Below are 25397 nucleotides of genomic sequence, written 5' to 3' on the forward strand. Positions count from 1 at the left end.
CCAGGAGCCTCTCTTCTCGGCTGCACATTCCTGACCTGAACTATAGCAGCACAGGTTAGCGATCAACAGGTCCCTCATCGAATCCTAGCCAGGCCTCCAAGCCACATGAAGATGGGAAGCTCTAGCCAGGGAGATGGTGCCCTGGTGTGGGGACGGTGTCCCAGATGTGGCTCAGCTGCCCAGAAGAGCAGACACGCCGTTCTGCTCCCTCCCACCGCTGAGCATGGCAATGCCCAAGCCTTACATGGCTCAGAGTCTTGTCCTTTATGTGTCTGTGAAATATATGCAAAGGTAACCAAGGTACAAAAACACTAAAGGAGTTGTGTTTTCTGGTTTTATCCAGTCCCTCCCTACATTTAAAAAAGAGGAACTACTTCCTGTCACCTTCTCTCAGGAAGCTCCCCACTCCGTTTCACCCTACCCCACCCTTTCAGACTGACCCATGCAGCATAGATGTTGACCAGGAAGGAGGGTAGAAGGCCTTTGTGTTTCCAGGCTGGAGATTACAAGACTCCTCCTCCACAATCCCATGTCAGCTTTCCCTGACACATAGCAGAACTTCCAGCAGGGTATGGGAGCATGGGGCAATGGGGGCTCGTGCCACCATGAGTTTGGGCCAGCCTGGGCCGTACAGTGTGAGGTTCCCCCTCCCACACACCCCCAAATAAGGAAGAAAGAAAAATAAACCCTCCAAATGACACTAGCACAATCGGTTTATTCACAAATAAATAAATACACACCAGGCAAAGCTTGTGCCTGCTTCATCTTTAGAGCGTGTACCCTATTGGGCGCCTCCTTCCAAGGAGGGTTGGAATGGTACAGTCTGGATGAGGGCCAGCTCCCACCCCGGGATGCCCATGTTGGTATCACTGCCGCCTCTTCCAGGATCTACTCCCTCCGAAGGTGCCAAGACCAAAGGAAAAGTGTCTGTGCTCAGACAGGGTGACAATCATCCGTTGCATTGTCCCCTCCACTCTTCAGGCAGGCGGCCACTCCTGCGGCGGCGTCCAGGTTTCTAGAAGAGCCAGCATGTCGCTGCTGAAGAGCTGCAGGAAGAGTGAACAGCGCCACAATCAACACCTGCCCCAGGGTCAGGTCCGCGCTCATCCGCTCCACGCTCAAGGTTAAGCGAGCAAGCAAAGCGTCCTTAATCCCTGCCTGTCCAACTCCCACCCTGTTCGGACACCCAGGGCACACGGGGATGCGCCCAAGGGAGATCCTGAGTGCAGCAGAGAGGCTGGTCCGCGACGTGGGGCTGTGCGTCGCGCACCAACAGTAGGGGGCGCCACCTCGACAGTGTGGGGGAAGGGGTTACTAACCGGAGATGAGGGACTGGGCTCCATTTCCTGCCTTTCCTGGGATGCTGTTTCTGCGTACAGGAACGATGGGTCCCACGATTCTGCGGCGACTCGGGGTCTAGGGTAGGCAGGCGGGGATCCCCACGACACCCCGCTGCAGACGGCCGGGCTTAAACGGGGACCGAGCGACTGCGACTGCGCCAGGTCGCTGTCGGGGCACAGCGGGCAGCCTCGAGGTGACACCGCGTGCCGCTGTCGCCGGAGGTTGTCCTCGCTGAGTCCCAGCACAGCCGACAGGTGGCCAATGTAGCGGATGGCCAGGCGCAGCGTCTCGATCTTGGTCAGGTTCTGGCCGGTTGGTGCCACGGATGGCGGCAAGAAGCGGCGCAGCTCGTGCAGCGCGCGGGCGAGTGTGCGCATACGTAGCTTCTCCCGCTCGCTGGCGCTCTGCCGCTGTCCGCTACCCAGGCGGCTACCGTGCGTCCCGCGCCTACCCGGGGTCCCAGCACGCCGGGCCGGGCGGGCGCAGGGTGGTGCAGGGCTGCTGGCCTGGGCACCGTCCCACGGGTCCGAGGACCAGGCTGGGGAGCAGACGCTGTTCCCATCGGAAGGCATCGGTGGCTGCCGACCAGCGGGACTCAGGATCCAGGACTCGGAGCGCGGCTCGCACAGGGGCTGGGCCATGGCAGCGGAGGCCTGACCATTGGGTCCGCTGTAGCTTTATCCTGAGCCCTAGGTGTGAAGCGGGCCCCTTCCAGAATTCATCAGCATATCAAAGCCGGCTCGAGCCAGGAGGGGGGCAGGGCCTGAACCCTTTGAACCATAGCAGGGGCTCTGAGGTGCAGGACCCCTTAGTCCAGTCTGCTCCACCTGGACCATATTTGGGGCCTCAGTAAGTCAGGCACCTATGGCCAGGACTGCCAGTTGAAAGAACCATGCTCAGAGAACTGAAGTCTAGCTCCTAGGCTTAGGGTACACCTTCATTTATTAGGGACCCTACGCCATTTTTTTCCATCACTTTAATTTACAAATTGTATAACAAGAGACTTCGGGATTGCATTGGCCAACTGTGGACTAGGGACCTCTAGACACGGAGAGAACTCTAGTTCAGTCCTTCCCAGAGGCTTGGATGTGGCCTGTAGTCCTCCCTGATGTCCAGGCTATGGGAGGCACATTGAAGAAACCATCCCGACCGACCTGTGAGGTTGCTGGGGTGTCCGGGCAGGGGGAGAGGTGAGCCTGCCTCCCCACACTACAAGTCACTTCTAGTCTTGGCAAGATGGGGAGCTTGGTCCCCTTCCCAGCCCTCCCATGACTGGAGCTCTGCTGCTTTGGTCAGCTACAGTGAGTAAAAAGTCCTTTGACAAAACTCAACTCCTTGAGCTGGTGGCACACTTGGGAGGTGAAGGCAGGAGGGTCAGGAGTTCAAGGCCAGGCCTAGCTGTATATGGCCCAGGTTAACATGGGCTACATAAGATCCTGTGTTGGAAAAAACAAAACAAAACAAAACAAAACCCAAAAACCCTGAAAAGCAGAAACCTTCATCTGTCCCAATGGCAGTTTTATAATCTATTTCATAGGATGCTACCTGTTAGGTTCATAGGCTGCCTTTTATTTTTTAAAGATGTGTGTGTGTGTGTGTGTGTGTGTGTGTGTGTGTGTGTGTGTGTGCTGGTGCCCCCACACAGGCCAGAGGTGTCACGTTCCTTAGGATCGGGCCTTGCAGGCAATTGTAAGCTGCCTGAGGTGGCTTCTGGGAACAGAACCTTGGGTTCTTCAAGAGCAACATGTGCTCTTCTTAACTGCTGAGCCGTCTCTCCAGTGTTCTTCCTCCCACATCTTGAAACATGGTCTCATGTAGCCCAGGCTAGCCTCAAACTTACTCTAACCCAGCTGGCCTTTAGCTCCTGATCCTGCTGCCTCAGCTTACTGCAGTTGTGAGCCTGGCTGTTGAGGATGCCTGCTCTTACCATACCTGTTCAGTGTTGTACTGAATGAAGGGACTAGGTTGGAAAAATAAAGAGAAATAAATACAAATTGAGAGATTAAAGCAAACCTGTCCCCACTTATATGTGACATGCTTATTAATAAAGTCTCCAGAAGTTGGGCATACACGCACATGCCTGTAATTCCAACATTTGGAAAATGAAGGCAAGAGGAGTTTGGGCCAGTCTTGGCTGCAAAGTGAATTTGAAGCCATCCTATGCTACTGGACTGTCTCACCTATTAGAGGGCTGGTGGTGTGGTTCAGTCGGTAGAGTGCTTGCCTAGCCTGCCGGAAGCCCTAGGTCTTATTCCAACACTGCATAACCACGTGTAGCACTGGCTTGTAACCCCAGCACTGGAGAGATGAAGATAGGAGGACCAGAAGTTCAAGTTCAAGATCACCTCTGGCCTAGAGTTATGGCTCAGTAGTTAAGAACACTGGCTACTCAGCTAGGTATGTTGGAGCACACCTTTGATCCCAGCACTGGGGAGGCAGAGGCAGGCAGATCTATGAGTTTGAGGCCAGCCTAGTCTAGAGGTGAGTTTCAGGACAACCAGGGCTATACAGAGAAACCCTGTCTTGAAAACAAACAAACAAACAACAATAACAAAACAAACAAACAAACGAAGGAAGTACTGGCCGCTCTTCCTCGAGACCCAGGTTTGACTGATTCCCAGCATCCACACGGTGGCTCATAGCTGTCTATAACGACATTTCTAGGGATTGTACTCTTCTGGCCTCTATGTACTACACAAGCATACAGAGCACAAACATATATGGAGGCAAAGCCCTAGTACACACAGAAAATTGAAAAAATATTCTCAACTGCAGAGTGAGTTTCAGGCACATCTCAAAAACAAACCCTTGAGCCTGACAGAACAGATCTGGGATCAGCTGTTTGAGGAGCTGAGGCAGGAGAGCCACAACGTCCTGGGCTACCGAGTAAGTTCAAGGCCAGCATGGATAACTTAGTGACTCCCCGTCTCAAAATAATAATAGGGCTGATGGAGCACTCGCTTGGCGTACAGCAGACGAAGGATGGGAGAACTCCTTGGGCATTGCTTCATACCCTTGACCTAGTGCGGACATCACACCTGCTGTCTCTTCTCCAGCTAGGCCACCAGGTTCCTGGTGTCTGGTATTACATCTGAACCTCTTTCTTCCTCTGGAGGAGGGCACTCAGATCTCCCAGTGCCCTGAATGTTTGCACCCCAATGTCTTCCAGATGGGTGATGGTTTCTGGTGGTGGAGACTCAATGGATTGGTACCTGATTCTCTGGGCATCTCTGCCCACTACCATGCCTTTGTTCTTTGTTCTCTACTGCCTGTGACCTCCTCAAACACTTCTCCATCCTTGCCTCTCTGTCAGAAGGACCATGCCCACAAGGACACCCAGAGAGGCAGTACTCACTTCCACGGTGGAGTGGAGAAGTGGAGCCCATGCCGTGAACTTGTGTGCCTGGCCCAGGAGGCCCCTTCTCGGGCTGCAGCTGTCCATGAGGTCTATCTGGTCTGAACCGAGGCAAATGGATGCCTTCTTGGGGCTCATTATCTGAACAAGAGCCTGGAGTTCAAGCACAGGGATTATGCCTCTTAGTTGATGCTCGAACAAACAGCGGGAGACCTGTTGTGTGCTTAGACAGGGTGGGAGTGTACACGGTAGCCCCCATAGGCAGGAGGGGCAAGGTCTCAGCTCTGAGGACACCCAAGTGTCTCAAATACCCTCCACCCCCATGTGGCCAGGATTTCACATCATATCAAAAAAAAAATTGAGAAATTTCACTGAAAGATCTTGTGATCTTTCACAAATTGAAAACACAGTAGATGTACATGGTTTAAAATTAAAAAGTGTCTGGGTTCAGAGGGCACAGCAAATGCCCTGACAAGCCTGCTTCTGCAGCTTCTACCTGCTTACTCCAGACCGAACTGGCATTGCTTATTGTTTGCATCTTGTTAATAGAACTTTGAAGTTGTATTTTATTAACTACAAAGTTAGGCAGACATGTTTGGACTAGGGAGGGGTGGGGGACGCCACACTTCGTTGAAGGCACAACACTTATGACACTTATGAAGCCTCAGAGCTGAGGCCTAATGGTTAGCATTGAGTGTCAGAAACACAGAAGGATCTGGAACAGGAGAGGGAGGCTGTGAACGAAGCAGGGGAAGATGGTGGTGTCAGACATGAGGGAAAGTTGAAAAGGCACAGAGTTAGTGAGTCGGTGAGGGACTGCATGAGAGACAGGCAGATGGCACGTCCTGCCACCAATTCCCTCCCAGAAGTCTTGAGGGCTTAGACTAACACACTGGAGTGCCACGTGGAGTCCCTCCCTCTGTTACCACTGTTGCCCCTGTGGCCTCTGGGAAACTACCTCAGCGGGCCAGCTGGTGCAAGGGGGGGGGGGCCTGCTTCCTCTGCCCCTTTGATCTCCTTATCTGGCCAGTGTCTTCAGTGGGTTCCTTTGGGAGCTGCTTGGAGTTAATGAGTTCTCCAGGCTGCAAGGCCCACACAGCCTCCCCGCTGGGCCAAGGCCTTCACACTTTTGGGGCCTGTGTTTTGACAAGTGCCAGAGCCAGCGGCTTCTGCTCCCCTGGCCCGAGCCTCCCCTGGTTGCCAATGTGTAAGGCTGGGAAGTGAAGCCTTGCAGCCACCCCATCAGAACAGAGGTGAGAGGTCAAGCCTCAGCCAGGCAGGGGGCAGACAGGACAGGGAGGCCCCCTTTCAGGCTCAGGGTCCAACCTCAGCCTTCATGCTGGAGCTGGGCACCATACTCCCACCCACTCTGCAGCCCCAGTGCCCTCATTTCCCCTGCCAGGCCTTCTGACACAGCCTTGCTAATCAAAGGTGCTATGCACAGTCCCTAATCCCTGAGCCCCAGAGGCCCCAGAAGAAGAAGGAAGCTACTCCGATTCCACCACTAGCCTGCTTAGCCTCAGCAGATCCCACTAGTTAATTACAGTGTCAGACTCGTGGGCTATCTCAGCACCATCACTCCTGGGCAAGCCTAAGCCTCCCAGGTAGAGTGTGGCCAATGTGGGTTAATGTCCTCGTCTTGCTCCACACTGTGGGTGCCAGTAAGATAGGCAGCCCCTCCACCATGGAGGGGAGAGGGGCTCAGCTGGTCGCACACATGTTCTTTCAGTCTCATTGTGCGGGCCTTGGCAGGTCTCCTGCTCACAGCATCCTGGGATGAGGGGACACAGGTGAAAACATGGAGCCTTGAGAGGTTTTCCCATGTCTCAGCTAGAAGAGTCCAGAGAAGGTGTCTCTTAATCTCTGTCTTGGGGCACAGCCTGGGCAGGCCTTACTTCACATACCAGAGCCTTGAAAAAGACAGCGAAAGAAAGAGGTTTCTAGGCCCTAGCCAGGACCACAGTGGCCAGAAGTTCTGCAAGATGGAGCCAGAGAATCCGGATATGACACTCTGGGCTCATGAGATAGCTCTCTGGATAAAGCCGGTTGCTTCCAAGACAGGCAGCTAGAGTTTGATCCTTAATCCAAGGGCCCATAAGGTGTCCTTGACAGACGGCCCTTCACATACCTGCAAGTGTGAGCCTACGTGTGTGGGTGTGCGTGTACACCCTATATATACAATAAGGATAAATGTTTTTAAAATTTCAAAATTATTAAAGTACCTCCCCACAATTCAGAGACAGAAAGGGCACAGAAGAGAGGCCACCCCCTCCCCTCCCCTTGGTCCTTCACCCCTTTAAATCACAGACGATGCAAGGCACATCACCTTAAAAGGCCCAGCAACAGAGGACCCAGTTTCTCCCTTCCTGTTCCTCTTCCCCACCAACCTTCCTACACGTCTGCCCAGTAAGGCTCTCTGAGGTTCCTGGGGCTCCCAGGGGAGCCTCCCACCCAGACCCCCACTGGCCCTCCTCACACCTCTCGCTCTTGGAGCCACCGAGCTGGCACACCATATGGAATAGATTATTCTGGACTCAGGATAATCTGATTATCTGGTCCTGGGCCAGTTGGATGCTCAGCCAGTGGCAGCCACAGGCAGCAGAGGGGTGATGAGGAGGGAGGGGGTGGGAAAAGAGGAGAGAGATTTGGCAGATCACTCCTCCCCACCCCCGGAAAGGCTCCAGAGGAAATGCCAGAAGCCCCGTGGGTCTGATGCTGGTTGATAATACAGAGGGGATAGGTATCACCTCTCTCTTTAGGGGTGTCATATTTATGACACATGGCTTCATTTAGGTAATTGGGGGAAGGTGGCTGTGAGTGAAACCTCAGATCCTTCGAGTGAAAGCAGGAGAAATTGAGATATAAAAGGATTAAGAAGCTTGAGATAGCTAGCACAAAGCAAAGACGTAAACACATATGAATGCAGGAAACGATGGCTCAGGCACTCTGCCTGTGGAGATCTCTGCCCGCGTCTGGAATTTCTGGTGTTCGTACATTCCCAGATGCTGCCAGCAGAGGGCGATGCACAGTCACTTGAAAGCTATTTAGTTTTTTGAGGTCTCCATCTCCCTAGGAGGCCAGAATGACCTCAAACTATACAACCCAAACCGGCCTGAAATTCTGGTGAAATCCCTCCTGTTTCAGCCTCCTGGGTGCTGGGATTCCAGACATGGAACATCATGGAAGCTTTAAGCCTGAGCTAGGCCAACCTTCCTCCAATCTCTAGGTTTTCCCCTCTAGGGATGGAAATGTATCTGAGGTTATGCTTTAAGGTGCTGGGATCACGAGGGGATGCCAGTGTCTATGGGTTGGCCCGGGTGAACCTGTCTGCTCATCAGCCCAGCAGGAAAATGGTTCTTATATGCAGACAGCAGAGCAAGATAGGGTCCCCGAGAAATGAGAAGGGAACTCAGGAGCACACACAGCCCTAGGTCCAGACAAAGCAAAGAACCAGTTGGTCTTGGTGGTGCGTGCCTGTAGTACCACGCTTGAGAGGTAGAGGCAGGGAGATCAAGATCATGCTCAACTGTGTTGGTTTGAGAATAGCCTGGGCCTGTCTCCAGACAAACAAGACAGACAGACAGACAGAGTGAAAGGTCAGCCCCAACGCTGAAATTCTACTCACAGGCTGTTTAAGATTCTTTGTGCCATCCAATCTGGGAGGATCTGTAGACCCAGTTCAACTACCAACGTGAGGCGTGAGACTGTGGGGCTCACAGGATCCCCAGCATCCGCTGTTTGAAGGAAGCTGGGACAGGGAATTACACAGACAAGAGGAAGGTTTGGGGAGCTGTGGCTCCTCCTCCACACCTCACCCTCCCGCAGGGAAGTATTCTACAGACAGGAGCAGGAGTGGGGATTCCACACCACGTTCCAGGGGTGGCCGAGGCCCTCGGCTAGGTCCAAGGCCACGGGCACCTGACAATCCCAGGAAAGAGCTAGAGAGAGAACAAAGAGGGGAGGGGGCTGCAGCGTAGACTAGCCACATGATCGAGGGAAGGGCCTCAAGGGGTCAGCACTTTGTGTTTAGAAAGAAGGATCTGGTGCAGCCGACCCTCTGCTCCCAAGGCTCTTCTCCAAGGCAAGCCCAGAGCCAGCCCTGGGCCTGACCCAGGAGCTTCCTCCAGCCCTGAGATTCTGTCCTACCTCAGTCCCTGCCAGGACACAGGGTGGCCAGGGGCTGGGACTCTCCTCAGCCACCCATCTCTGGAGCTTGACTGGGCTGGCCTGAGGTTTCTCAACGGTCTCCCATGCACCTTGCCCAGCCATTCTGAATGGGAACCTGTCATGACAGGTAAAGGTACAGGTGTGGACATGCTGAGTGACAAACTCAGATGAGGAAAAACCCATTCAGTGTAAGAGTGTGGATCCTGGCAAAGCCAAGACACTCCAAACCTGTAGGGCAGCTAGCTCTGCACGGAGAGCAGCCTGTGAAGTTGTGTGTTTACAGTGTGTTTGTGTATAAACACGCAGACTCCTCGAGGCTCACTGGGTGCAGTCATATGTCCTTCAACTGTAAGGATACGGTCTCCAAACTTGATACAGGCAGTTTGGTCACTATGCAGAATACAGTGGCATAAACCATGGACACACTGTTTGCTGTACTGTTACCATGTAGTACCTAGCTGCAGATAATAATATGCTAGGGGAGGCAGGTCTGGGTTCACATTTCTTAATTGTAATGTTTACAGTTTTCACAAAGAGACTCTGTCTGTATATTACTGAGGGAAAAAATGTAAGCTTTCTTTTCTTCTTTTAATTTTTTTTACATGTACAATTGATTGTTGTTGTTGTTGTTGTTGTTTAATGAGTGAGGAAAATATAAGCAGAAGAATCAGGTGTTCAAGGCCATCCTCAGGTACATAGAAAGTTTGAGGCCAGCCTTCGCCACATGAGACCTTATGTTAAAAACACAAAACAAACAAAACCCAGCCAGACATGGTGGCACGCACCTGTACTCCCAGCAGTTGAGACTTCAAATGGAGCGGGGAGGCACAAGGCCCCGTGAAGGCTGCACAAGATGCTGTTGTAGACCAACTGGCCAACCAACAGAAAGCACCTGAGGAAGGGTGCGGAGTCTGGGTGCCTCTGTGTGCCCAGGCGCGGCACAGCTGGCCAGAAGAGGTGGAGCTGCATTTGGTGGGATGCAGAGGTGTGGCCACAGCGCTTCTCTCCGTGTTTTCTTACTTTTCTGTCTATCTATCTATGTGTGAGTTTAGCAAAAGAAAGAGGATGGAGAAGAGAAGAGAGGTGAGAGAAGAAAAGAGCGGTCCCTGCCGTCCCTGCGGTCCCTGCCGTCTGCTGGATGGACACCTCCCCTTCCGCACCGTCCTTCCCTCTCCCCTGCAGCACTGGCAGATGCCCAGTGCAGGCTCCACCTCCCACTTCACAGATGCTGCAGGTGAGACTGAAACCTGGACTGTGCTGGCCCGGGATTAGGAGTTGCCTCCACTAGGCCTTGTTGCCCTGTCCAGCTTAGCCTTCTGGTCAGAGGGAAGCAGAGAGTGGGCTCCAAGCCCCAGCTATGGACCGGCTCCTGCGATGCCTGTGACCCCAGCCCCTCCCCAGCCAACAGCACCCTTTCACACCTTCAACACATATGCACTGGTTCTGACCCAGGCCTGCTGGGCCTTGCCCTGGCCTGGCTCCAGTCGGTGCCCAGTGTGAGCACAGTGCCCTCTTTCCCTTCCAGCCGCATCCCACTGCCTGCCTGAGAGCAAACTCCCTACCCAGCTTGAGCACATCATCTCCCACCTCTCCGCACCCCATCCTGGGGTTCCACTATCCCTTGCCCTACCCAGCCAGCCCCAGACTCCTGGGTCTGTCTCATGCTTTTCCTTTTGTCAGCAACCCCTCCCTCTATATGTAGGAAATCCACAATTTCAGACCCTCCCTTAACACAGAGCCTTGCCCTAATTGCCTTCTCTGATTTCCTGGGGCACCTTGCACACCAGGTCAGCTGACCTCTCCGTCCTCCTCCCCCCACTCCCGACTCAAGAGCAGGCCACTTGTCCCTTAGCCCTGACCCTAGTGTACTAAATAGCCTCTAAATCAAAGCTACTGGGTAAGAATCTGGTTCTAGCTGCCTTACATGAGAGATGGCACCTCCACGGGCAAGAGCAGCACTGTGGATTTGAACTCAGAAGTGCAAAGTGCTCCAGACGGGCCCTTCTGAGGCTCGGCAAGGAGAAACTCAGATCCTGGGCTTCTTTGTGCCTTGCCCTGTGGCTGTCAGTTTCTGGGGCTCCCTGTGGTACTCTGCCAGACAAAACCTTGTCAACAGGCATCCTTGGGTGTGCCCAGCATCAAGCATCAGTCTCAGGACCAGATGGGCTGACTCGGACCCATGGATACCCTCCATTTCTGGTCCAGGGACACAACCCTGCCTTTTCTCTGGCTCCTGCCCCAAGTATTCTCTGGGGCTTTGAGGAGCCTCTGCCGGCTGTTTTGGAGGCCCGTGCACACTCCAGTTCCCAAGTTGACACCTTCTGCCCTGAGGGAGGCAGCCTTCGTGTCAACAGGCAACCAGAAGGTGTGAAGGCTGCCAGTGCCTGGCCCAGGGGGAGCCCAGGCTGGCCCCCTCCACTGGCCAGTAATGAGAATACCACCCAGCCCTGCAGCCCCTGCCCACCTGCTCATGCTGTGCCCCTCTGCCCTCCTTTCCCACAGCCTGACACCCTGGGCCAGGGGACTCATGGGAGAAGGCAGAGAAGCCAGACCTGTGGTCAGAGGCCAGGCTGTAATATGGCCTCATCTTCCTGGATCTGTCCCTAATTATGCACAGCCATTAAGGGCAGGTTGGGTCAGATACCTTACCTATTAGCCTCACCACACCACACACACACACACACACACACACACACACACACACACACACTACCTAGTGTCCTCTCTCTGGCTCTGGGCCTCTTCTCTAGGGGAAGCTCAGAGACTCCAGACCCACGAGTCTACTCTGTGGACTTGTCAGGGGCCAAAGCAGCCATCTACCCAGCTCTTGCACACACCCCTCTCATGACCATCAGGGTCAGGCCACTGATTCTTTCATAAGGCAGCTGGAGGCAAGAGGATGGGCTGGAGTGTAACATTAGGACCACTTACTACTCTTAGAGAGGACCTTGATTCAGCTCCCAGACCCCAGAAGTTAGCTTACAACTGTCAAAACTGAAGTTACAAACGGAAGGCACAGATGGTTGTGAGCCAATTGCAGGTGCTGGGAACTGAATTCCAGGCCTCTAGGGGATCGCCAACAGATGCTCTGAGCCACTGAGTCATTTCTGCAGTCCTCTGTAAGGTTTCTTTTGTTTGTTTGTTTGTGTTTTTTTGTTTTTTTGTTTTGTTTTGTTTTGTTTTGTTTTGTTTTGTTTTTTGAGATAGGGTTTCTCTTCTGTAGTCCTGGCTGTCCTGGAACTCACACTGTAGACCAGGCTGGCCTTGAACTCAGAATTCTGCCTGCCTCTGCCTCCCAAGTGCTAGGATTAAAGGCGTGCACCACCACACCCAGCTTTTTTTTTTTTTTTTTGGTAAGGTTTCTTTTTCTGAGATAGGCCTTTACTCTGTAGCCCAGGCTGACCTAGAACTAAGAACATAGGCTGGACTGGCATCAAAACTTTAACATTCTAGGCTTCGGTCTCCCAAGTGCTAGGATTGCAGGTCTGAGCCACCATGCCTTTTCCTATTGGACTGAATACCCCCACCTAGTTCTCTAGTGACCCAGCCTAGAGCCCCTTATCTAACCTCCCTTCCCTGAGCAAGGGCTTGTCTCCAGGCTCATCCACTGTGGCCTCTGGTTTTGCCCCTTACTGCCTGGGTAGCAGGAGCTCCACCTCTTTGGGTGAAGGCCGTGGCATCTTGCCAATTCAAGCACAGCTTGGCGTTTGCATTCCATGCTGACAGCCTTCCCAAAAGTACTGCTTGCCTGATGCCTCCTGAACCTGAACTCTCACAAGGGTGCATGTGGTTCTGGCCACCCCATCTTATTACAGCTGATGGGGGCAGGTCAGCTTGTCTCTATGGCTTTGGGTTCTGGCTGGTAGCCATCACTGGGTATGGGTCTCACTCTAAATTAGATCATGCCATATCTTAGCTCAAGATTCTAACCTGTCAGTGCCTGGGCCGCAGAGCCTGCAGCCTATCGCTGAGACTTGTTCCAGGTGAACATGGCCCCATCATCTTCCAGAACACTAACTCGGATCTGTATTCACTTGACCAAGCTTCACCCAGCTGACTCAGCTCCTCTCTGTCAATGAGGAAGGCCAAACACAACCTTGAAGCGCCAGCTTAACATGGTGATTTGTTTTCTTTAACAGTAAAGAAATTCACAAGCACTCCATGTTGCTGTCAAAGACAGGGGTTTCTTTTGCCTCCCACATCCTCACTGTGTGGTTTTGCACTGGAATTTTAGGACGATGGCTCAGGTTGCAGTCATTGCATAAGGCAGGATCGCAGTGGCAGAGTCTTGAGGTATTTTTCCAAGCCTGGAGGGATAAGTATAACTGCAATACAAGCCAGTCAGGAGACTGAGGCAGGAGAATCACAAGTTTGAGTCCAACCTAGGTAACACAGTAAGAAGCTGGATTTTGTTTGTTCTATTTTAAAGCTCTCCCAGAAGACCTAACCAATGAAAGCCACTAAGATCTAGCTGTCCTTTCAATATGCAGAAGAAACCAGGCTATAGGCCTTGCCAACACCCATAGCAACACAGCTCCCATGATTAAGGAAATAGGAGCCAGAGGTTGAAACAGAGGCAGGATGGGCAATGAGCAGGGTGCATACGCCTGAAGCCCATGCACCTACCAATTCTGCTGGCCTGATCTAGCCTCTTCTCCCTCCATCACAGGCAGGGGCGAGCCTACGCGTCCAGGACCCTGAGGCCCAGACTCCAACTTCCTTATCCACAGCACAGCAGGGCAGACACAAGACTAGAGGGCAAGACTCAGGCCTAACTTGCTTGTGGAGCAGATTCCAATGCAGTAAATACCTGGCTTAGGCACACCTGCATTGAAAGGAACACTTCAGAGCTCAGGAAAGCGGTAGGTTTTTCTGATACCTGTGCGTCAGAACCCCACTCCTAGCAGGAAGTAGTTGTGAGTCTCCATTTCTGGTCTGGCCTGATCTGGTCTGGTTGGCCAACACCTACAGATCTGCATGAAGCTCAGGTGACCACAGGACCTAGAATGTCCCCATGCTGGCTTCACAGAGGAAAATAGTGGGATGGGAGTGGGGGATACCCAAGGCCAGCGCTGAGAGTCCCAGAGAACCAGAACACTTTTTTCCTGCCAGGGCTGGCTAAGAAGACACCAGTGTCCTCACAGTCCAGTCTGTCCCTTGACCCCATCTACTGCTTTGAACTTGCTATTGAGTGGAAGGTCAGCCCTGGGCTAAATATTAGGGTACATGCTGTCTTACCTCACCCCAATTGCCACCCTGAAATCAGAACTGTCACCTCATAAAAGATAATACTAAAGTTGGGTCAGGCATGGTAGAGAAAGTGCTCTCTAATCCCAGCACTTGGAAGGCAGAAACAAGTGAATTTCTGTGAGTTTGAGGCTAGCCTGGTCTAGATAGTGAGTTCTAGGATAGCCAGGGCTATATATCAAGAGCATGTCTCAAAAAATTTTTTTAAATTAAAAAACAGAAATAATAGAAAAAGAAAGAAGGAAAAAGAAAACACTAAAGTTAAATAAGTTGTTAAAGTCTTCTTAGCTCAAAAGGGATGTAGCAGGGACCAATGATATAGCCCAAAACAGTAACCACTGATCCACACAGCCTCTTTGTACCAAATGGAGGCTGATGAAAGACAGACTTTAGTCTCCCTTTGGGCAAACAAAGCCAGCATGAAGTGTGCCCTATGATTTAAAGGCCTGACTGAAGAACCCAGTGAAGAGCCAGGGTTTCATGTTTTAGAAATATACCCTGAAACCCTACAGTCAGCCTAGAACCTGGGTTCCCACACCACAGAAGAAACAGGCCAGACTACCCCAGACAGGGCACAGTGCTATGAATCATGTTCAGGGCTCTGTGCTGGAGTTAGACTTCCTTCACTCACCAACTCTTTTTGCAAGAAATTCCTTAGGCTGGCTGTGCAGGCCAGGGAAGGGGAGTAGAATGTTGGAAAGTCAGAACTTTCTGGAGATTACAAAGCCAGAAGATGACAGGGTCTCCAGTCCACCTGGCTGGCCGTGAGCTCCATCTGTAGCTGATGCTGACCGTGAATTACCAACTCTCCTACATTCACCTCCCAAGCCTGTGAAACCGTGCCCAGCTCCATCCAGTCTCCATATTGCAATCCACAACTGCTCGTTTAGCTGTCCACACACTAGCAGAACACTCACAAATAAATAATAAAAGGTGGGATTTTTGTTCTGAGAAGCATGAATTAGATCAAGAGGAATGTTTATCTGAAATTTCAAGTGACTGTTTTTGTGATTCTGGGGACAGACCTGGGGCCTTAGCCATGGTAGGCCAGTGCTTTATCAGTAAGCTCCAACCCAGGACATCGGACTAAAATATCAGATGCAGCTCAAGATACGCATGTAGAGCCACAGCTGGGTAGGTAGAATAACATTCAATGTTCTGTATCATGGCAGGGCAGCTATGGCTATGGCTAATTGTGTATTTTCAAATAGCTAAGAGAAAAGCGTGATGGCTAATACTTGTAACCTTAGCTCTTGGAAAGCTGAGGCAGGAGCATTTTCATGAGTTAGTGTCCAGCTTAAGCTAAGAGTGAGAGCCTGTCTTAAGAAAATTAGATAGAGCTGGGCATGGTTTCACATGCTTGGGAGGTGAATGTAGGAGAGTTGGTAATTCACGGTCAGCATCAGCTACAGATGGAGTTCAAGGCCAGCGAGGTGGACTTGAGACCCTGTCATCTTAAAAAAAAAAAAAAAAAGTCTGGGTGGTATTAGGATTTCTTTTGCTGGGATGAAACCCCACCAACAAAAGTAATTCGGGGAGGAAAGAGTTAATTTCCTTATATTTCCACTCATGGAAGAAAGTCAGACCAGGATCTCAAGTACAGCAGGAATCTAGAGGCAGGAGCTGCTGAAGAGGCCATGGAGGGATGCTACCTTCTGGCTTGCTCTCTGTGGCTTGCTTAACTTACTTCTCATAGCACAAAGGACCATCAAGCCCAGGGTTGGCCCCACCCACAATGGGCTGGGCCCTCCCACATCAATTACGAATTAATAAAGTGCCCTGCAGGCTTGTTAGCAGCCCAATCTTATGCAGGCATCTGCTTATTTGAGGGTCCTCCTTCTCAAATGACTTTAGTTTGTGTCATGTTAACACAAGCTATACAGCACAAGGATGTTGGGGGGATGGCTGCAAATGGGTTGCAAGCATGAAGACCTGAGAACCACATCCAGGAGGCCATAACAGTTCTGAGGAGAAGACAGAATCTGCTTCCAGCATGCTGTTCTGGGAAGGACGGTCAGTCAACAAGCCTCTCAGGGCTGCTGTGGCCTATCGACATGGCTTGAGTATGTCACCACACATTCCTGAGTTAGAGTTTGGTTCTGTCTATGGCAATGTTGAGGTGATACCGAAACGGATTCTGTTTGGCATCTACTTATAATGCCAGCACTTGAGAGACTGAGGCAGAATCAATCCCAAGTTCAAAGCCAACCTGGGCTCTATGCATGAAGATGGTGGGGACTTTTAAGAGATATTGGAGGTGGCTGGGTTGTCCTTAATAGGATATGTTCTCACAGAGCCCACATCAGTTCCTACCAGAGACAGCTGTTACAAAAAGGGCAAAATTGCCAAGAGTGGTGGTTGGCGCAGGCCTTTAATCCCACTTGGGAGGCAGAGGCAGAGATGGGCAGATCCCAGTGTTCATGGCCAGCCTGATCTACATAATGAGACCCTGTCTAGTTGGGGGGGGGGCATTTTAAAAAATAAATTAGCTTTTAGAAAAAAAAATAACAGGAAAAAGAGGAGTTTGTTTTGTTGTTTGGCTTTCAGCACTGGGGATAAAACCCAGGTTCTGGCACATGCTAGGCAAGTGGTCGACCCTTGAGCTCCCTCTCAACCCCAGGAGGTGGGAATTAAAATGCAGGGAATCTCCCAGCAAATGAAGCAATGAGCTAAATCAAGAGATGTAAATGGAGAAAATAGAACTCATGTGGAAATTCAATTCAAACACAGAGTGAGAGGTCTAGTTCACAAAAAGAAAAAGAAAAAACAAGAAAGAAAAGGCTGAACGTGGTGATACACACCTTTAGGTCTACACAGAAAGTTCCAGGACGCCTGGAACATTCCAGAACATAACAGAGAGACCTTGCCTCAAAAAAGAGAAGAAATTAATGTCTTGCAGCTCTGGGGGCTGGGACACTCCAAAGCACAATGCCGACATCCAGACTCACCCATGGCAGAAGCCAGCACATGCCAAGGCCGAGTGAGCACATGTGACAGCTTGCCTCTTTGAGAGTAGAGCCCTCATGGCCCGTCACTGCCCAAGGGCTCTCCTGCCCTTGGCACTGCTGAGCTGGGGCATAGGAGTTCCCGGGGATTGACCCAAAGCCTAGTAAGTACGGTGCACTTCCCAAAGAGACCTGAGTTCATGAGTTCACATGGCTACAGCGGCTGAGCTGGACCAAGGGCAACCACCCAGGGCGGTCACTCTGAAGAGTCACAGGGCCTTTAGTCACAGACCTGTCAGGTTTCCATCTCTCACAGTGAAATGTTTATTTGGTTATGTAATTAAGTTAATTTTTTAAGTGATAACATTTACAAAGCACTGTTTACTCCAGGCTGTGCCAGTGAAGTCCATTCTTGAAAACTACTTTTTTGTTTGTTTGTTTGTTTGTTTGTTTTAGAAAACAGTGTTTCTCTGTGTAGCCCAAGCTGTCCTGAAACTTGCTCTGTAGACCAGGCTGGCTTCGAGCTCACAGATTTGCCTACCTCTGACTTCCTAGTGCTGGGAGGTTTCTTGAAAACTTTTTAAAATTTTATTTATTTATTTATTTATTTATAAATAATAAATGCTCTCATGCATGTACGTACACCACATGTGCCTGTTGGATCCACTAGAATTGAGGTTACTGATGGTTGTGAGCCAACATGTGGATGCTGGGACTTGAACCCAGGTCCTTTGCAAGAGCAACAAGTGCTCTTAACCACTGAGCCATCTCTCCAGTCCTCTAAAGTATTCTTGTCACACTCACCTTGACTGATATTTTAGATTACTTTACCCTTCTGCTCAAAAGTCAAAGAGGCTCCCCGTGGCCTTGAGAGTAAAACCAACTCAGCCTGGTTCCAGACGTGCCTGGCCCTCCCACCTCCAGGCCTTTCCCTTCTGGAAATGTTCTCTGTGTCCCCTCTCCCTAATGAAACAATGCTCTTGGTTCAAGACCCAGCTGGACCTGCTCAGCCTCGGTGGCTAAGGCCTGACTGCGCCAAAAGCTCATTTAACCCTTAGCTTTCTGTCCTGGAGATGATGCAGGGTATGGGTGCCTTGTTTCAGTTGCAGTTGATGCTCAGGAGAGCCTGTCCTTGGCTTTTATTACCTCAGCTGTTTCTCACAGAAGTTCTGGGAGCAGATGCCATACTTAGCTGTTTTGCTAATCAGGACAAGCTCAGGCAGGTTAAGGGCCCTGCATATAATAAGCAAATGTGTGCCCATAAACACTTTGAAATGTTAGTGCCTGGGTTTGATTTGTTTTAGTTTTTTGAGACAGGGTTTCATGTAGCCCAGGCTGGCCTCAAACTTTCTATGGACTTGAACTCCTCATCCTCTGGCCTCTACCTCCCAAGGGCTTGGACTATAGCCATGAGTGGTCACCGGTGGCAGTACTGGGTTTATTTGTTTGATTGATTTTCTTTTCTGGAACAAGTTCTTGATGGGTACAGGTTGACCTCACCTCCCTCCAATTCTCCTGCCTCAGTCTCCCAAGTGCTAAATTACGGGTATATGGACCACACCTGTATCAGTCCCTTCTTTATAAAGTGTAGGCACAATGAAAGCCCATAGCAAGCAATTTCAGGATTAATCCAGGGAGGGCTGGAAGTCATTCTGTGCAGCAATTCCTACTGAGATGAGCTCAAAGAAATTAGGTGGCTTCAAGGTGACACAAAGCTTCAAGTTGGCTTTGGCATCCACCTCCTTCCATTTCCACTTCCCAGCCTGGAACCCTCCAGGCTGCTGGGTTCCATTTTTAGTGGGTACAGATACTGTGGTCAGTGAGAGTTTCTAAGTGTATACAGCAAATTGGCTAATGGGGGAACCTGAGGAAGCCCCACTGTGCTGGTCGGAACCAGCACAGGCATAGCCCATTAAAGGCTAATGATGAAGGGTGGCCACTCTGTAAGTGAACCAGAGGCACGGGATAGACATCCAGGTACCCAGCAGCCATCTACCGTGGTGGTGGGTTCGGGTGTATTCACCCTGCAGTAGCAGGGCGGAGTGAAGGTGGGGGCTCGGTGAGAAGCTTAGCAACTCCATCCAGATGCGAATTGTCTCTCCCACACTTCCCGGCAGCAGGGGCCTCCATTAGAGCCTTCGAGGGGTCAGAATCCACACCTCTGCAAATGGGCCCGCTTTCCCAGGGCCCCCCTGCCCAGACCTTCCCTGGGCTCTGTGGGTTTTGACACCTCTCTGCAACCTGGCAGGGGACCACCTCACACCTTTAGTCCAGATAAAAGCTAGGACCTGGAGGTGACCGGTCCAGCTTCCCAGAGTCACACCAGCCATGGCCCAGTCGCCTCCTCCTCAGAGCCTCCAGGGTCTCGACCACTGGGTCTTCTCCCAGGGCTGGGGCTGGGCTCAGCAATCGGACTCCACGTCTCCGGCCTCGTCCTCAGATTCGTCCGGTTCCTGCCCTTGCTACGCCACCCGTCGGCCCTCGCAGCCCGCCGGCCCGGCCCGTAGCACGCGCACTACCCAGGCGACGGCGCCCCGACGAACGCGCCCAGCGCCCGCAGGCGGACAGCGGCAGAGCGCCAGCGAGCGCGAGAAGCTGCGCATGCGCACACTCGCCCGCGCGCTGCAAGAACTGCGCCGCTTCCTGCCGCCGTCGGTGGCACCTGCAGGCCAGAGCCTGACCAAGATCGAGACGCTGCGCCTGGCCATCCGCTACATCGGCCACCTGTCAGCCCTGCTGGGCCTCAGCGAGGACAGTCTGCGGCGCAGGCGCCGACGGAGTGCGGACGCGGCGTTCTCTCACCGATGCCCTCAATGCCCCGACGGTGGCAGCCCCTCACAGGCTCAGATGCTTGGTCCTAGCCTGGGATCAGCCATGAGTAGTGGGGTGTCCTGGGGGTGCCCGCCTGCTTGTCCTGGACCTCTGATCTCACCTGAAAACCTTGGGAACAGGATCTCCAACGTGGATCCCTGGGTGACACCTCCTTATTGTCCCCAAATACAGTCACCCTTACACCAGTCCCTAGAAAGAGCCGCTGACTCCTCTCCCTGGGCACCACCTCAAGCATGTCCTGGCATGCAGATGTCCCCAGAGCCTAGGAACAAGACTGGACACTGGACACAATCCACTGAACCTGCAGAGCTGACTAAAGTGTATCAGGTAGGTCCTAGGACCCCTGCCATTTTCATGGCTTCATTTGGAACTAAAGTGGACGGTCTCTCGTTTGTACAGGGTCTCCTACTCATCAGGTCCCAGGTTATCCAATGAAGGGATAGATGGAAATAGCCTTATTTACACCTGTAGGAGAAGAGATGAGGCCCCGGGAAGTTATAGCCACTGCCATAATTGCCACCTTTGCTGTGCAACAGTCACCACAGCTTGGTGAAGAGAGGATGGCCCTCGGATTTACACAGAGGCCAGGGTGGAAGGCGAGGGCCTTCACTAGCTGGAAATTCTAAGTTCAGTACATGAGTGAGGCCCAGGGGTATTGGCAGCACCTCCTAAATAGATCCTTCTGGAAGTGGTGACCTGAGTGTTTTCTTTGAGATGCGTTCATCCATAAATGACTTGTGGCCCATAAAAGATTATAGTGATGACTGGGTTTTACCAAGCACTCTCTGGTTGCTTTGTACTTTCCCTGTATCCGATTATACAGCTCTATGATGCGTTATGATGCTAATACAGCACCCCATTTTACAGGTGGGAAAACTGACATGAAGAAACTTCTCATAGCAGAGCTAGGATTTGAAGGTTGGCAGTGGGTCCCCAGAACCAGGATTCTTGATTTCTATGGTCCACTGTATGAGTTCCCCTGAGGCTATGCAGGCAGCACCAGCTACACTGGGGAACCAGCTACACTGGGGAAAGAGCCAGGTTTGAAATCTCCAGTCAGTGACCATGTCATACAACCCCCCTATTTCTCTTGCAGAGTCTTTCTGTGTCTCCAGAACCCTGCCTGTCCCTGGGAAGCCCACTTCTCCTGCCCCGCCCATCATGCCAGAGACTACAGCCTCAGCCTCAGCCTCAGCCTCAGTGGGGCTGCTGGGGCCACGATGCAGAGGTGCTCTCCACCTCTGAGGATCAGGGTTCCAGCCCTGCCCTCCAGCTTCCTGTGGCCAGCCCCACCCCCAGCTCAGGCCTGCAGCTCAGTGGCTGTCCTGAACTTTGGCAGGAAGACCTGGAAGGACCCCCACTGAATATTTTCTACTAATATGGCCTTACCTGCACCCTGCGGTGTGGATTTGGGCTGCCTTGGAAGTGCCTTTATCTGCCTCTTCTGTGACATTTTGAGGTCTGCTTAGCTATGGCCCCCCTTTCCCAGATGACCCCTTTCATGGAAACGGTGTCTGGGGCAGATAAACATTGGGTACCTTCACTGTTTTGAGGGGGGCTGAGACAAGACACCCCCGCTTCTAGGTATCTTCTAGAGCAGTGATTCTCAACCTTGCTAATGCTGTGACCCTTTAATACATACAGTTCCTCATGGTGTGGTGACCCCCCCCAACCATAAAATTATCTTATTGCTACTTCATAACTGTAATTTTGCTACTGTTATAAATCATAATGTAAATCTCTGTGTTTTCTGGTAGTTTTAGGTAACCCCTGTGAGAGGGTCGTTCCATACTCCACCCCCCAGGGGTCACAACCTACAGGTTGAGAACTACTATTCTAAAGGCTCAGCACTCTGCAGAGCACAGGCTGAGCTGCTCTGAGTACGGGGTGGCCTGAGTGTGGAGGACAAAGGAGGTCCATGTCCTGCTTGCTGGAGACAGCTGGCCAGAATCGTATATGCTGGTTTTATAACTGTTTTATTATTAAAGAGAAGAAAACCAACAAAAACTTGTTTGCTTCTGATTTTTCTTAAATTGACATATGTTTCCTTGCCTTTTTTTAAAGGGAAAAGTTTTTCTGTTGAGCAGATAAGAAATCTGCCACTCCAGCCCTTCTGCAATCTAAGCCTGCCAAGGTTGATGTGGGCCCCAGCTTGTCACTTTGACAATGTTTGCTGTACCTGGCTGGGCACAGGGGCCAGGAGCTGCACCTGGCCTGCAGTGATAGGTGGTTGTCTTAGTCAGGGTTTCTTTTCCTGGACAAAACATCATAACCAAGAAGCAAGTTGGGCAGGAAAGAGTTTATTCGGCTTACACTTCCTTCCATACTGCTGTTCATCACCAAGGAAGTCAGGACTGGAACTCAAGCAGGTCAGGAAGCAGGAGCTGATGCAGAGGCCATGGAGGGATGTTATTTACTGGCTTGCTTCTCCTGGCTTGCTCAGCCTGCTCTCTTATAGAACCCACCCACAAGGGGCCCTTACCCCTGGATCACTAAATGAGAAAATGCCTTACAGCTGGATGGCATGGAGGCATTTCCCCAACTGAAGCTCCTTTCTCTGTGATAACTCCAGCTGTGTCAAGTTGACACAAAAAACCAGCCAGTACAGTGGCTGAGCCTTGAGGGTATGTGTATGTGCAGTCATGAGCAAGCATGGGGACACTAGATGCCCAGACACGTGGGCGGTAGGGCTCTTTCACAGTTATGGGAACAGTGGTGCTAGGCACCTTTAATCGCAGCACTCCGGAGACCGAGCTAGGTAGCTCTCTGAGTTGAGGCCAGCCTGGTCTACATATGGAGTTCCTTCCCAGGGAACCAGGGCTGCACAGAAAGAGCCAGGTTGTCTCAAAAAAAAACAAACAAAAAAAAACATTTTTCTTACTTGTTTTGTTTCAAATGATGCTGAGTCACCCCTCCCCACTAGGCCCAGTTTTAGTTTTGTGGACTGCCATGACAAATGCCACCAACTGGGTAGCTTGAAGGACAGAGACTTAGCTTAGTTCTAGACACTGGAAGCCCAAGACCAAAGCAAAGGCAGGTTTAGCTATTTCCTCACTTGCAGAAACCCTCCTCCTCCTCCTCTTATCTGTATAATAATAATCTCATACCAGTCATGCTAAATAAGTAAGTGTGTGTGTGTGTGTGCACGTACGTGCTCACGCGCTCACATGTGGAGTCCAGAGTAAGGACTAAGGCTCTCTTCCTCTATCACTACACTTCACCTTAACTGCCTTGAGATAGAGTCTCTCACTGAACCAGAAGCTCACTGTTTGTATTCGCCTGACTGGCCATCTCAGGATCACTGTCTACGCCAATCAATGCTGGGGCAGCAGACACACCTAGCCACTCCTAGGTCTTCTGTTGTGTTTTATTTTGGTTTTTACAAGAGTCCTGGGGATTCTCCTGCTTGGAGAGCAAGCACCCTGACAGTCATTTCCCCAGTCCCTCCTCCCCATTCAATCTTAAAATAACTTTCCCCAAAGTCAGTCCCATCCTGAGGTACTAGACTGAACTTGCTTTCTGTCACTGTAATTAAATTAGAAAGAGAACATTATTCTTGGCTTGTGGTTCTGGAGGCTCCAGCAGTTCCAGTCTAGATCAAGTTGCTTTTAATTTTATGAAAACAAGGATGCATGGCAGATCAGAGCACTCACTCCCAGAACCTAGAGACAAAGAGAAGGAGCCTGGGGTCCTCCAGCAAGGTTTCACCTTCCAATGGTACCATCCTGGGTACCAAGAGGGCAAGGGCACATGCAAGATCGAAATCAGAGCAAGGGGCTTCTATTTGAGCTTTAAGGAACCTCATTCATCCTGATGCTAAGTGCCAGAGGAAATTACTCCCCATTAATCAGGCCAATTATAGGGAGACCCATAATCAGTGCCTGGGTTCTAAATACAAAATGTAAAGAAGAGGATTGTACATGGGGACCATTTTGTTCTTCAGTTACTAGACCATCAGTCCTGGTGCTTCATCTTCAGTAAGCCTAACAGGCTCTGGGAAAAGGAAATGGTGATCTATTTGCAGCTGATGTTTTGAGTTGGTTGAGACTGAGAGTTGAAGAGAGAATATCAAAGGAGGCAAGATTAAATGGAACCTTGTAAGATCGTGATGAGGAACTCAACTTCCTTCCTGGGTAGCAGATTCTCGGACTGAGGGTTAGCTCAGTTGGTACAGTGCTCGCCTCACATGCAGAAGGCTCTGAGTTCAATCCCCAATACCACATAAAACTGGATATGGTGGTAATCCCTGCAGGGAGAGAGGATGGAGGCAGGAGGGTCACGCTCAGCCACATAGCAAGTTCAAGGCCATCATGGGATGCATCAGACTCTGGATCAAGAACAAGTCACCAAAACACCCTAGGTGGAGAAAGGAAGGGAGGAAGTTATTGGTTCCCTGACCATGATCTTGGCCATACAATGGGGGTCTGTCATGTGTGAGGACTCTTGCCCTATGTCACAGCCCATTGTCTGTTGACCTACTGAGCCTCCATTTCCCCCTCTCCTAAAGGGAAAACTGACTTAGGTGATTATCACAGTCCCATTCTTTTTTCTCACCTGTTAGAAGTGATCTACTTCCAACTTCAGGGTCTGACAGTCCCTAGGGACTGTCACTCACTCATCCTGAGAAGATGAGAAGACTCTACAGTGTGTGTGAGTGTATGTGCACACAATACACATACACACACACATATACACACATATACACATACACACACATACACACACATACACATAGACACACATATACACCTAGGCACAAACACAGGCCCCACTTATTCCAGTGCACTGAAATCAGCTCTTCCTTACTGAGGAACTGTGGGTGAGCTTTGAAACTCACACATTTTCTTTTGAGAATGTTTCTTCAAATGTGACATGGAGCTCATAACAGACTCCATCTGCCCTTCAGGGTGCCTATATTTGGCACATGGTGACTGCTCAAGAAATGGAATCTTTGCCGGGCAGTGGTGGCACACGCCTTTAATCCCAGCACTTGGGGGGGCAGAGGCAGGCGGATTTCTGTTCAAGGCCAGCCTGGTCTACAAAGTGAGTTCTAGGACAGCCAGGGCTATACAGAGAAACCCTGACTCCAAACAAACAAACAAACAAACAAATGGAATCTTTGAGTGTGATCTCAGCCCCTATTACCCAGTCAGGTGGCTCCCAAACTCAATTGGGTCTTAAGCCACCTGACACAGCGTCCAGCTTTGAGAGGGACTTGGAGGTCCAGATGGGGTTAGCTGCAACTGTTCTTCTTCACACGTTCATTTTCCAGTTGAGGAAAGAGAACAACTTCCCATAGCTCTCAGCAAGGTGTGGGTATCCCGCCTGTAACCAGTCTGCTGTTCCCTGGTTCCCAACAGGATGCAGGTGTTCATGGTGGTCTCATTAGATCTGACCCCAAGGCAGAACCAAACAAGTGCCAAAGTTTCCTACGATTCACATTTTCATAGGGCAAGTTCCCAAAGGGATGGAGGGAGGTGTTCCCTGCTACAGCCCTCAGCACTGAGGAC

At 51.2% G+C, this 25397-nt stretch overlaps 2 protein-coding genes across 2 annotated transcripts; one reads left to right on the forward strand and one right to left on the reverse strand.

The window, feature by feature from the left end:
- Nucleotides 1-695: 695 nt before the first annotated feature.
- Nucleotides 696-2045, reverse strand: Mesp1 (mesoderm posterior 1). Its single transcript, NM_008588.2, has 2 exons — nucleotides 1320-2045; nucleotides 696-1046 (listed from the first exon to the last, which is right to left on the reverse strand). Exons 1-2 carry the CDS (start codon nucleotides 1980-1982, stop codon nucleotides 978-980), a joined length of 732 nt encoding a protein of 243 aa, NP_032614.2. The 5' UTR covers nucleotides 1983-2045; the 3' UTR covers nucleotides 696-977.
- Nucleotides 2046-19181: 17136 nt separating this feature from the next.
- On the forward strand, nucleotides 19182-21886 carry Mesp2 (mesoderm posterior 2). The gene is made up of 2 exons (NM_008589.2): nucleotides 19182-20214; nucleotides 20984-21886. Exons 1-2 carry the CDS (start codon nucleotides 19384-19386, stop codon nucleotides 21263-21265), a joined length of 1113 nt encoding a protein of 370 aa, NP_032615.2. The 5' UTR covers nucleotides 19182-19383; the 3' UTR covers nucleotides 21266-21886.
- Nucleotides 21887-25397: the final 3511 nt, after the last annotated feature.

Source organism: Mus musculus, chromosome 7 (assembly GCF_000001635.26).
Source record: "Mus musculus strain C57BL/6J chromosome 7, GRCm38.p6 C57BL/6J".
Classification (NCBI taxonomy): domain Eukaryota; kingdom Metazoa; phylum Chordata; class Mammalia; order Rodentia; family Muridae; genus Mus; species Mus musculus.

Coding starts and splice junctions, on each gene's coding strand:
- Mesp1 (NM_008588.2), bottom strand. CDS start 1,982: ATGGCCCAGCCCCTGTGCGAGCCGCGCTCCGAGTCCTGGATCCTGAGT. Junction 1,047..1,319: donor AGCCCAGTCCCTCATCTCCG/GTTAGTAACCCC, acceptor CTCTTCCTGCAG/CTCTTCAGCAGCGACATGCT.
- Mesp2 (NM_008589.2), top strand. CDS start 19,384: ATGGCCCAGTCGCCTCCTCCTCAGAGCCTCCAGGGTCTCGACCACTGG. Junction 20,215..20,983: donor AGCTGACTAAAGTGTATCAG/GTAGGTCCTAGG, acceptor TTTCTCTTGCAG/AGTCTTTCTGTGTCTCCAGA.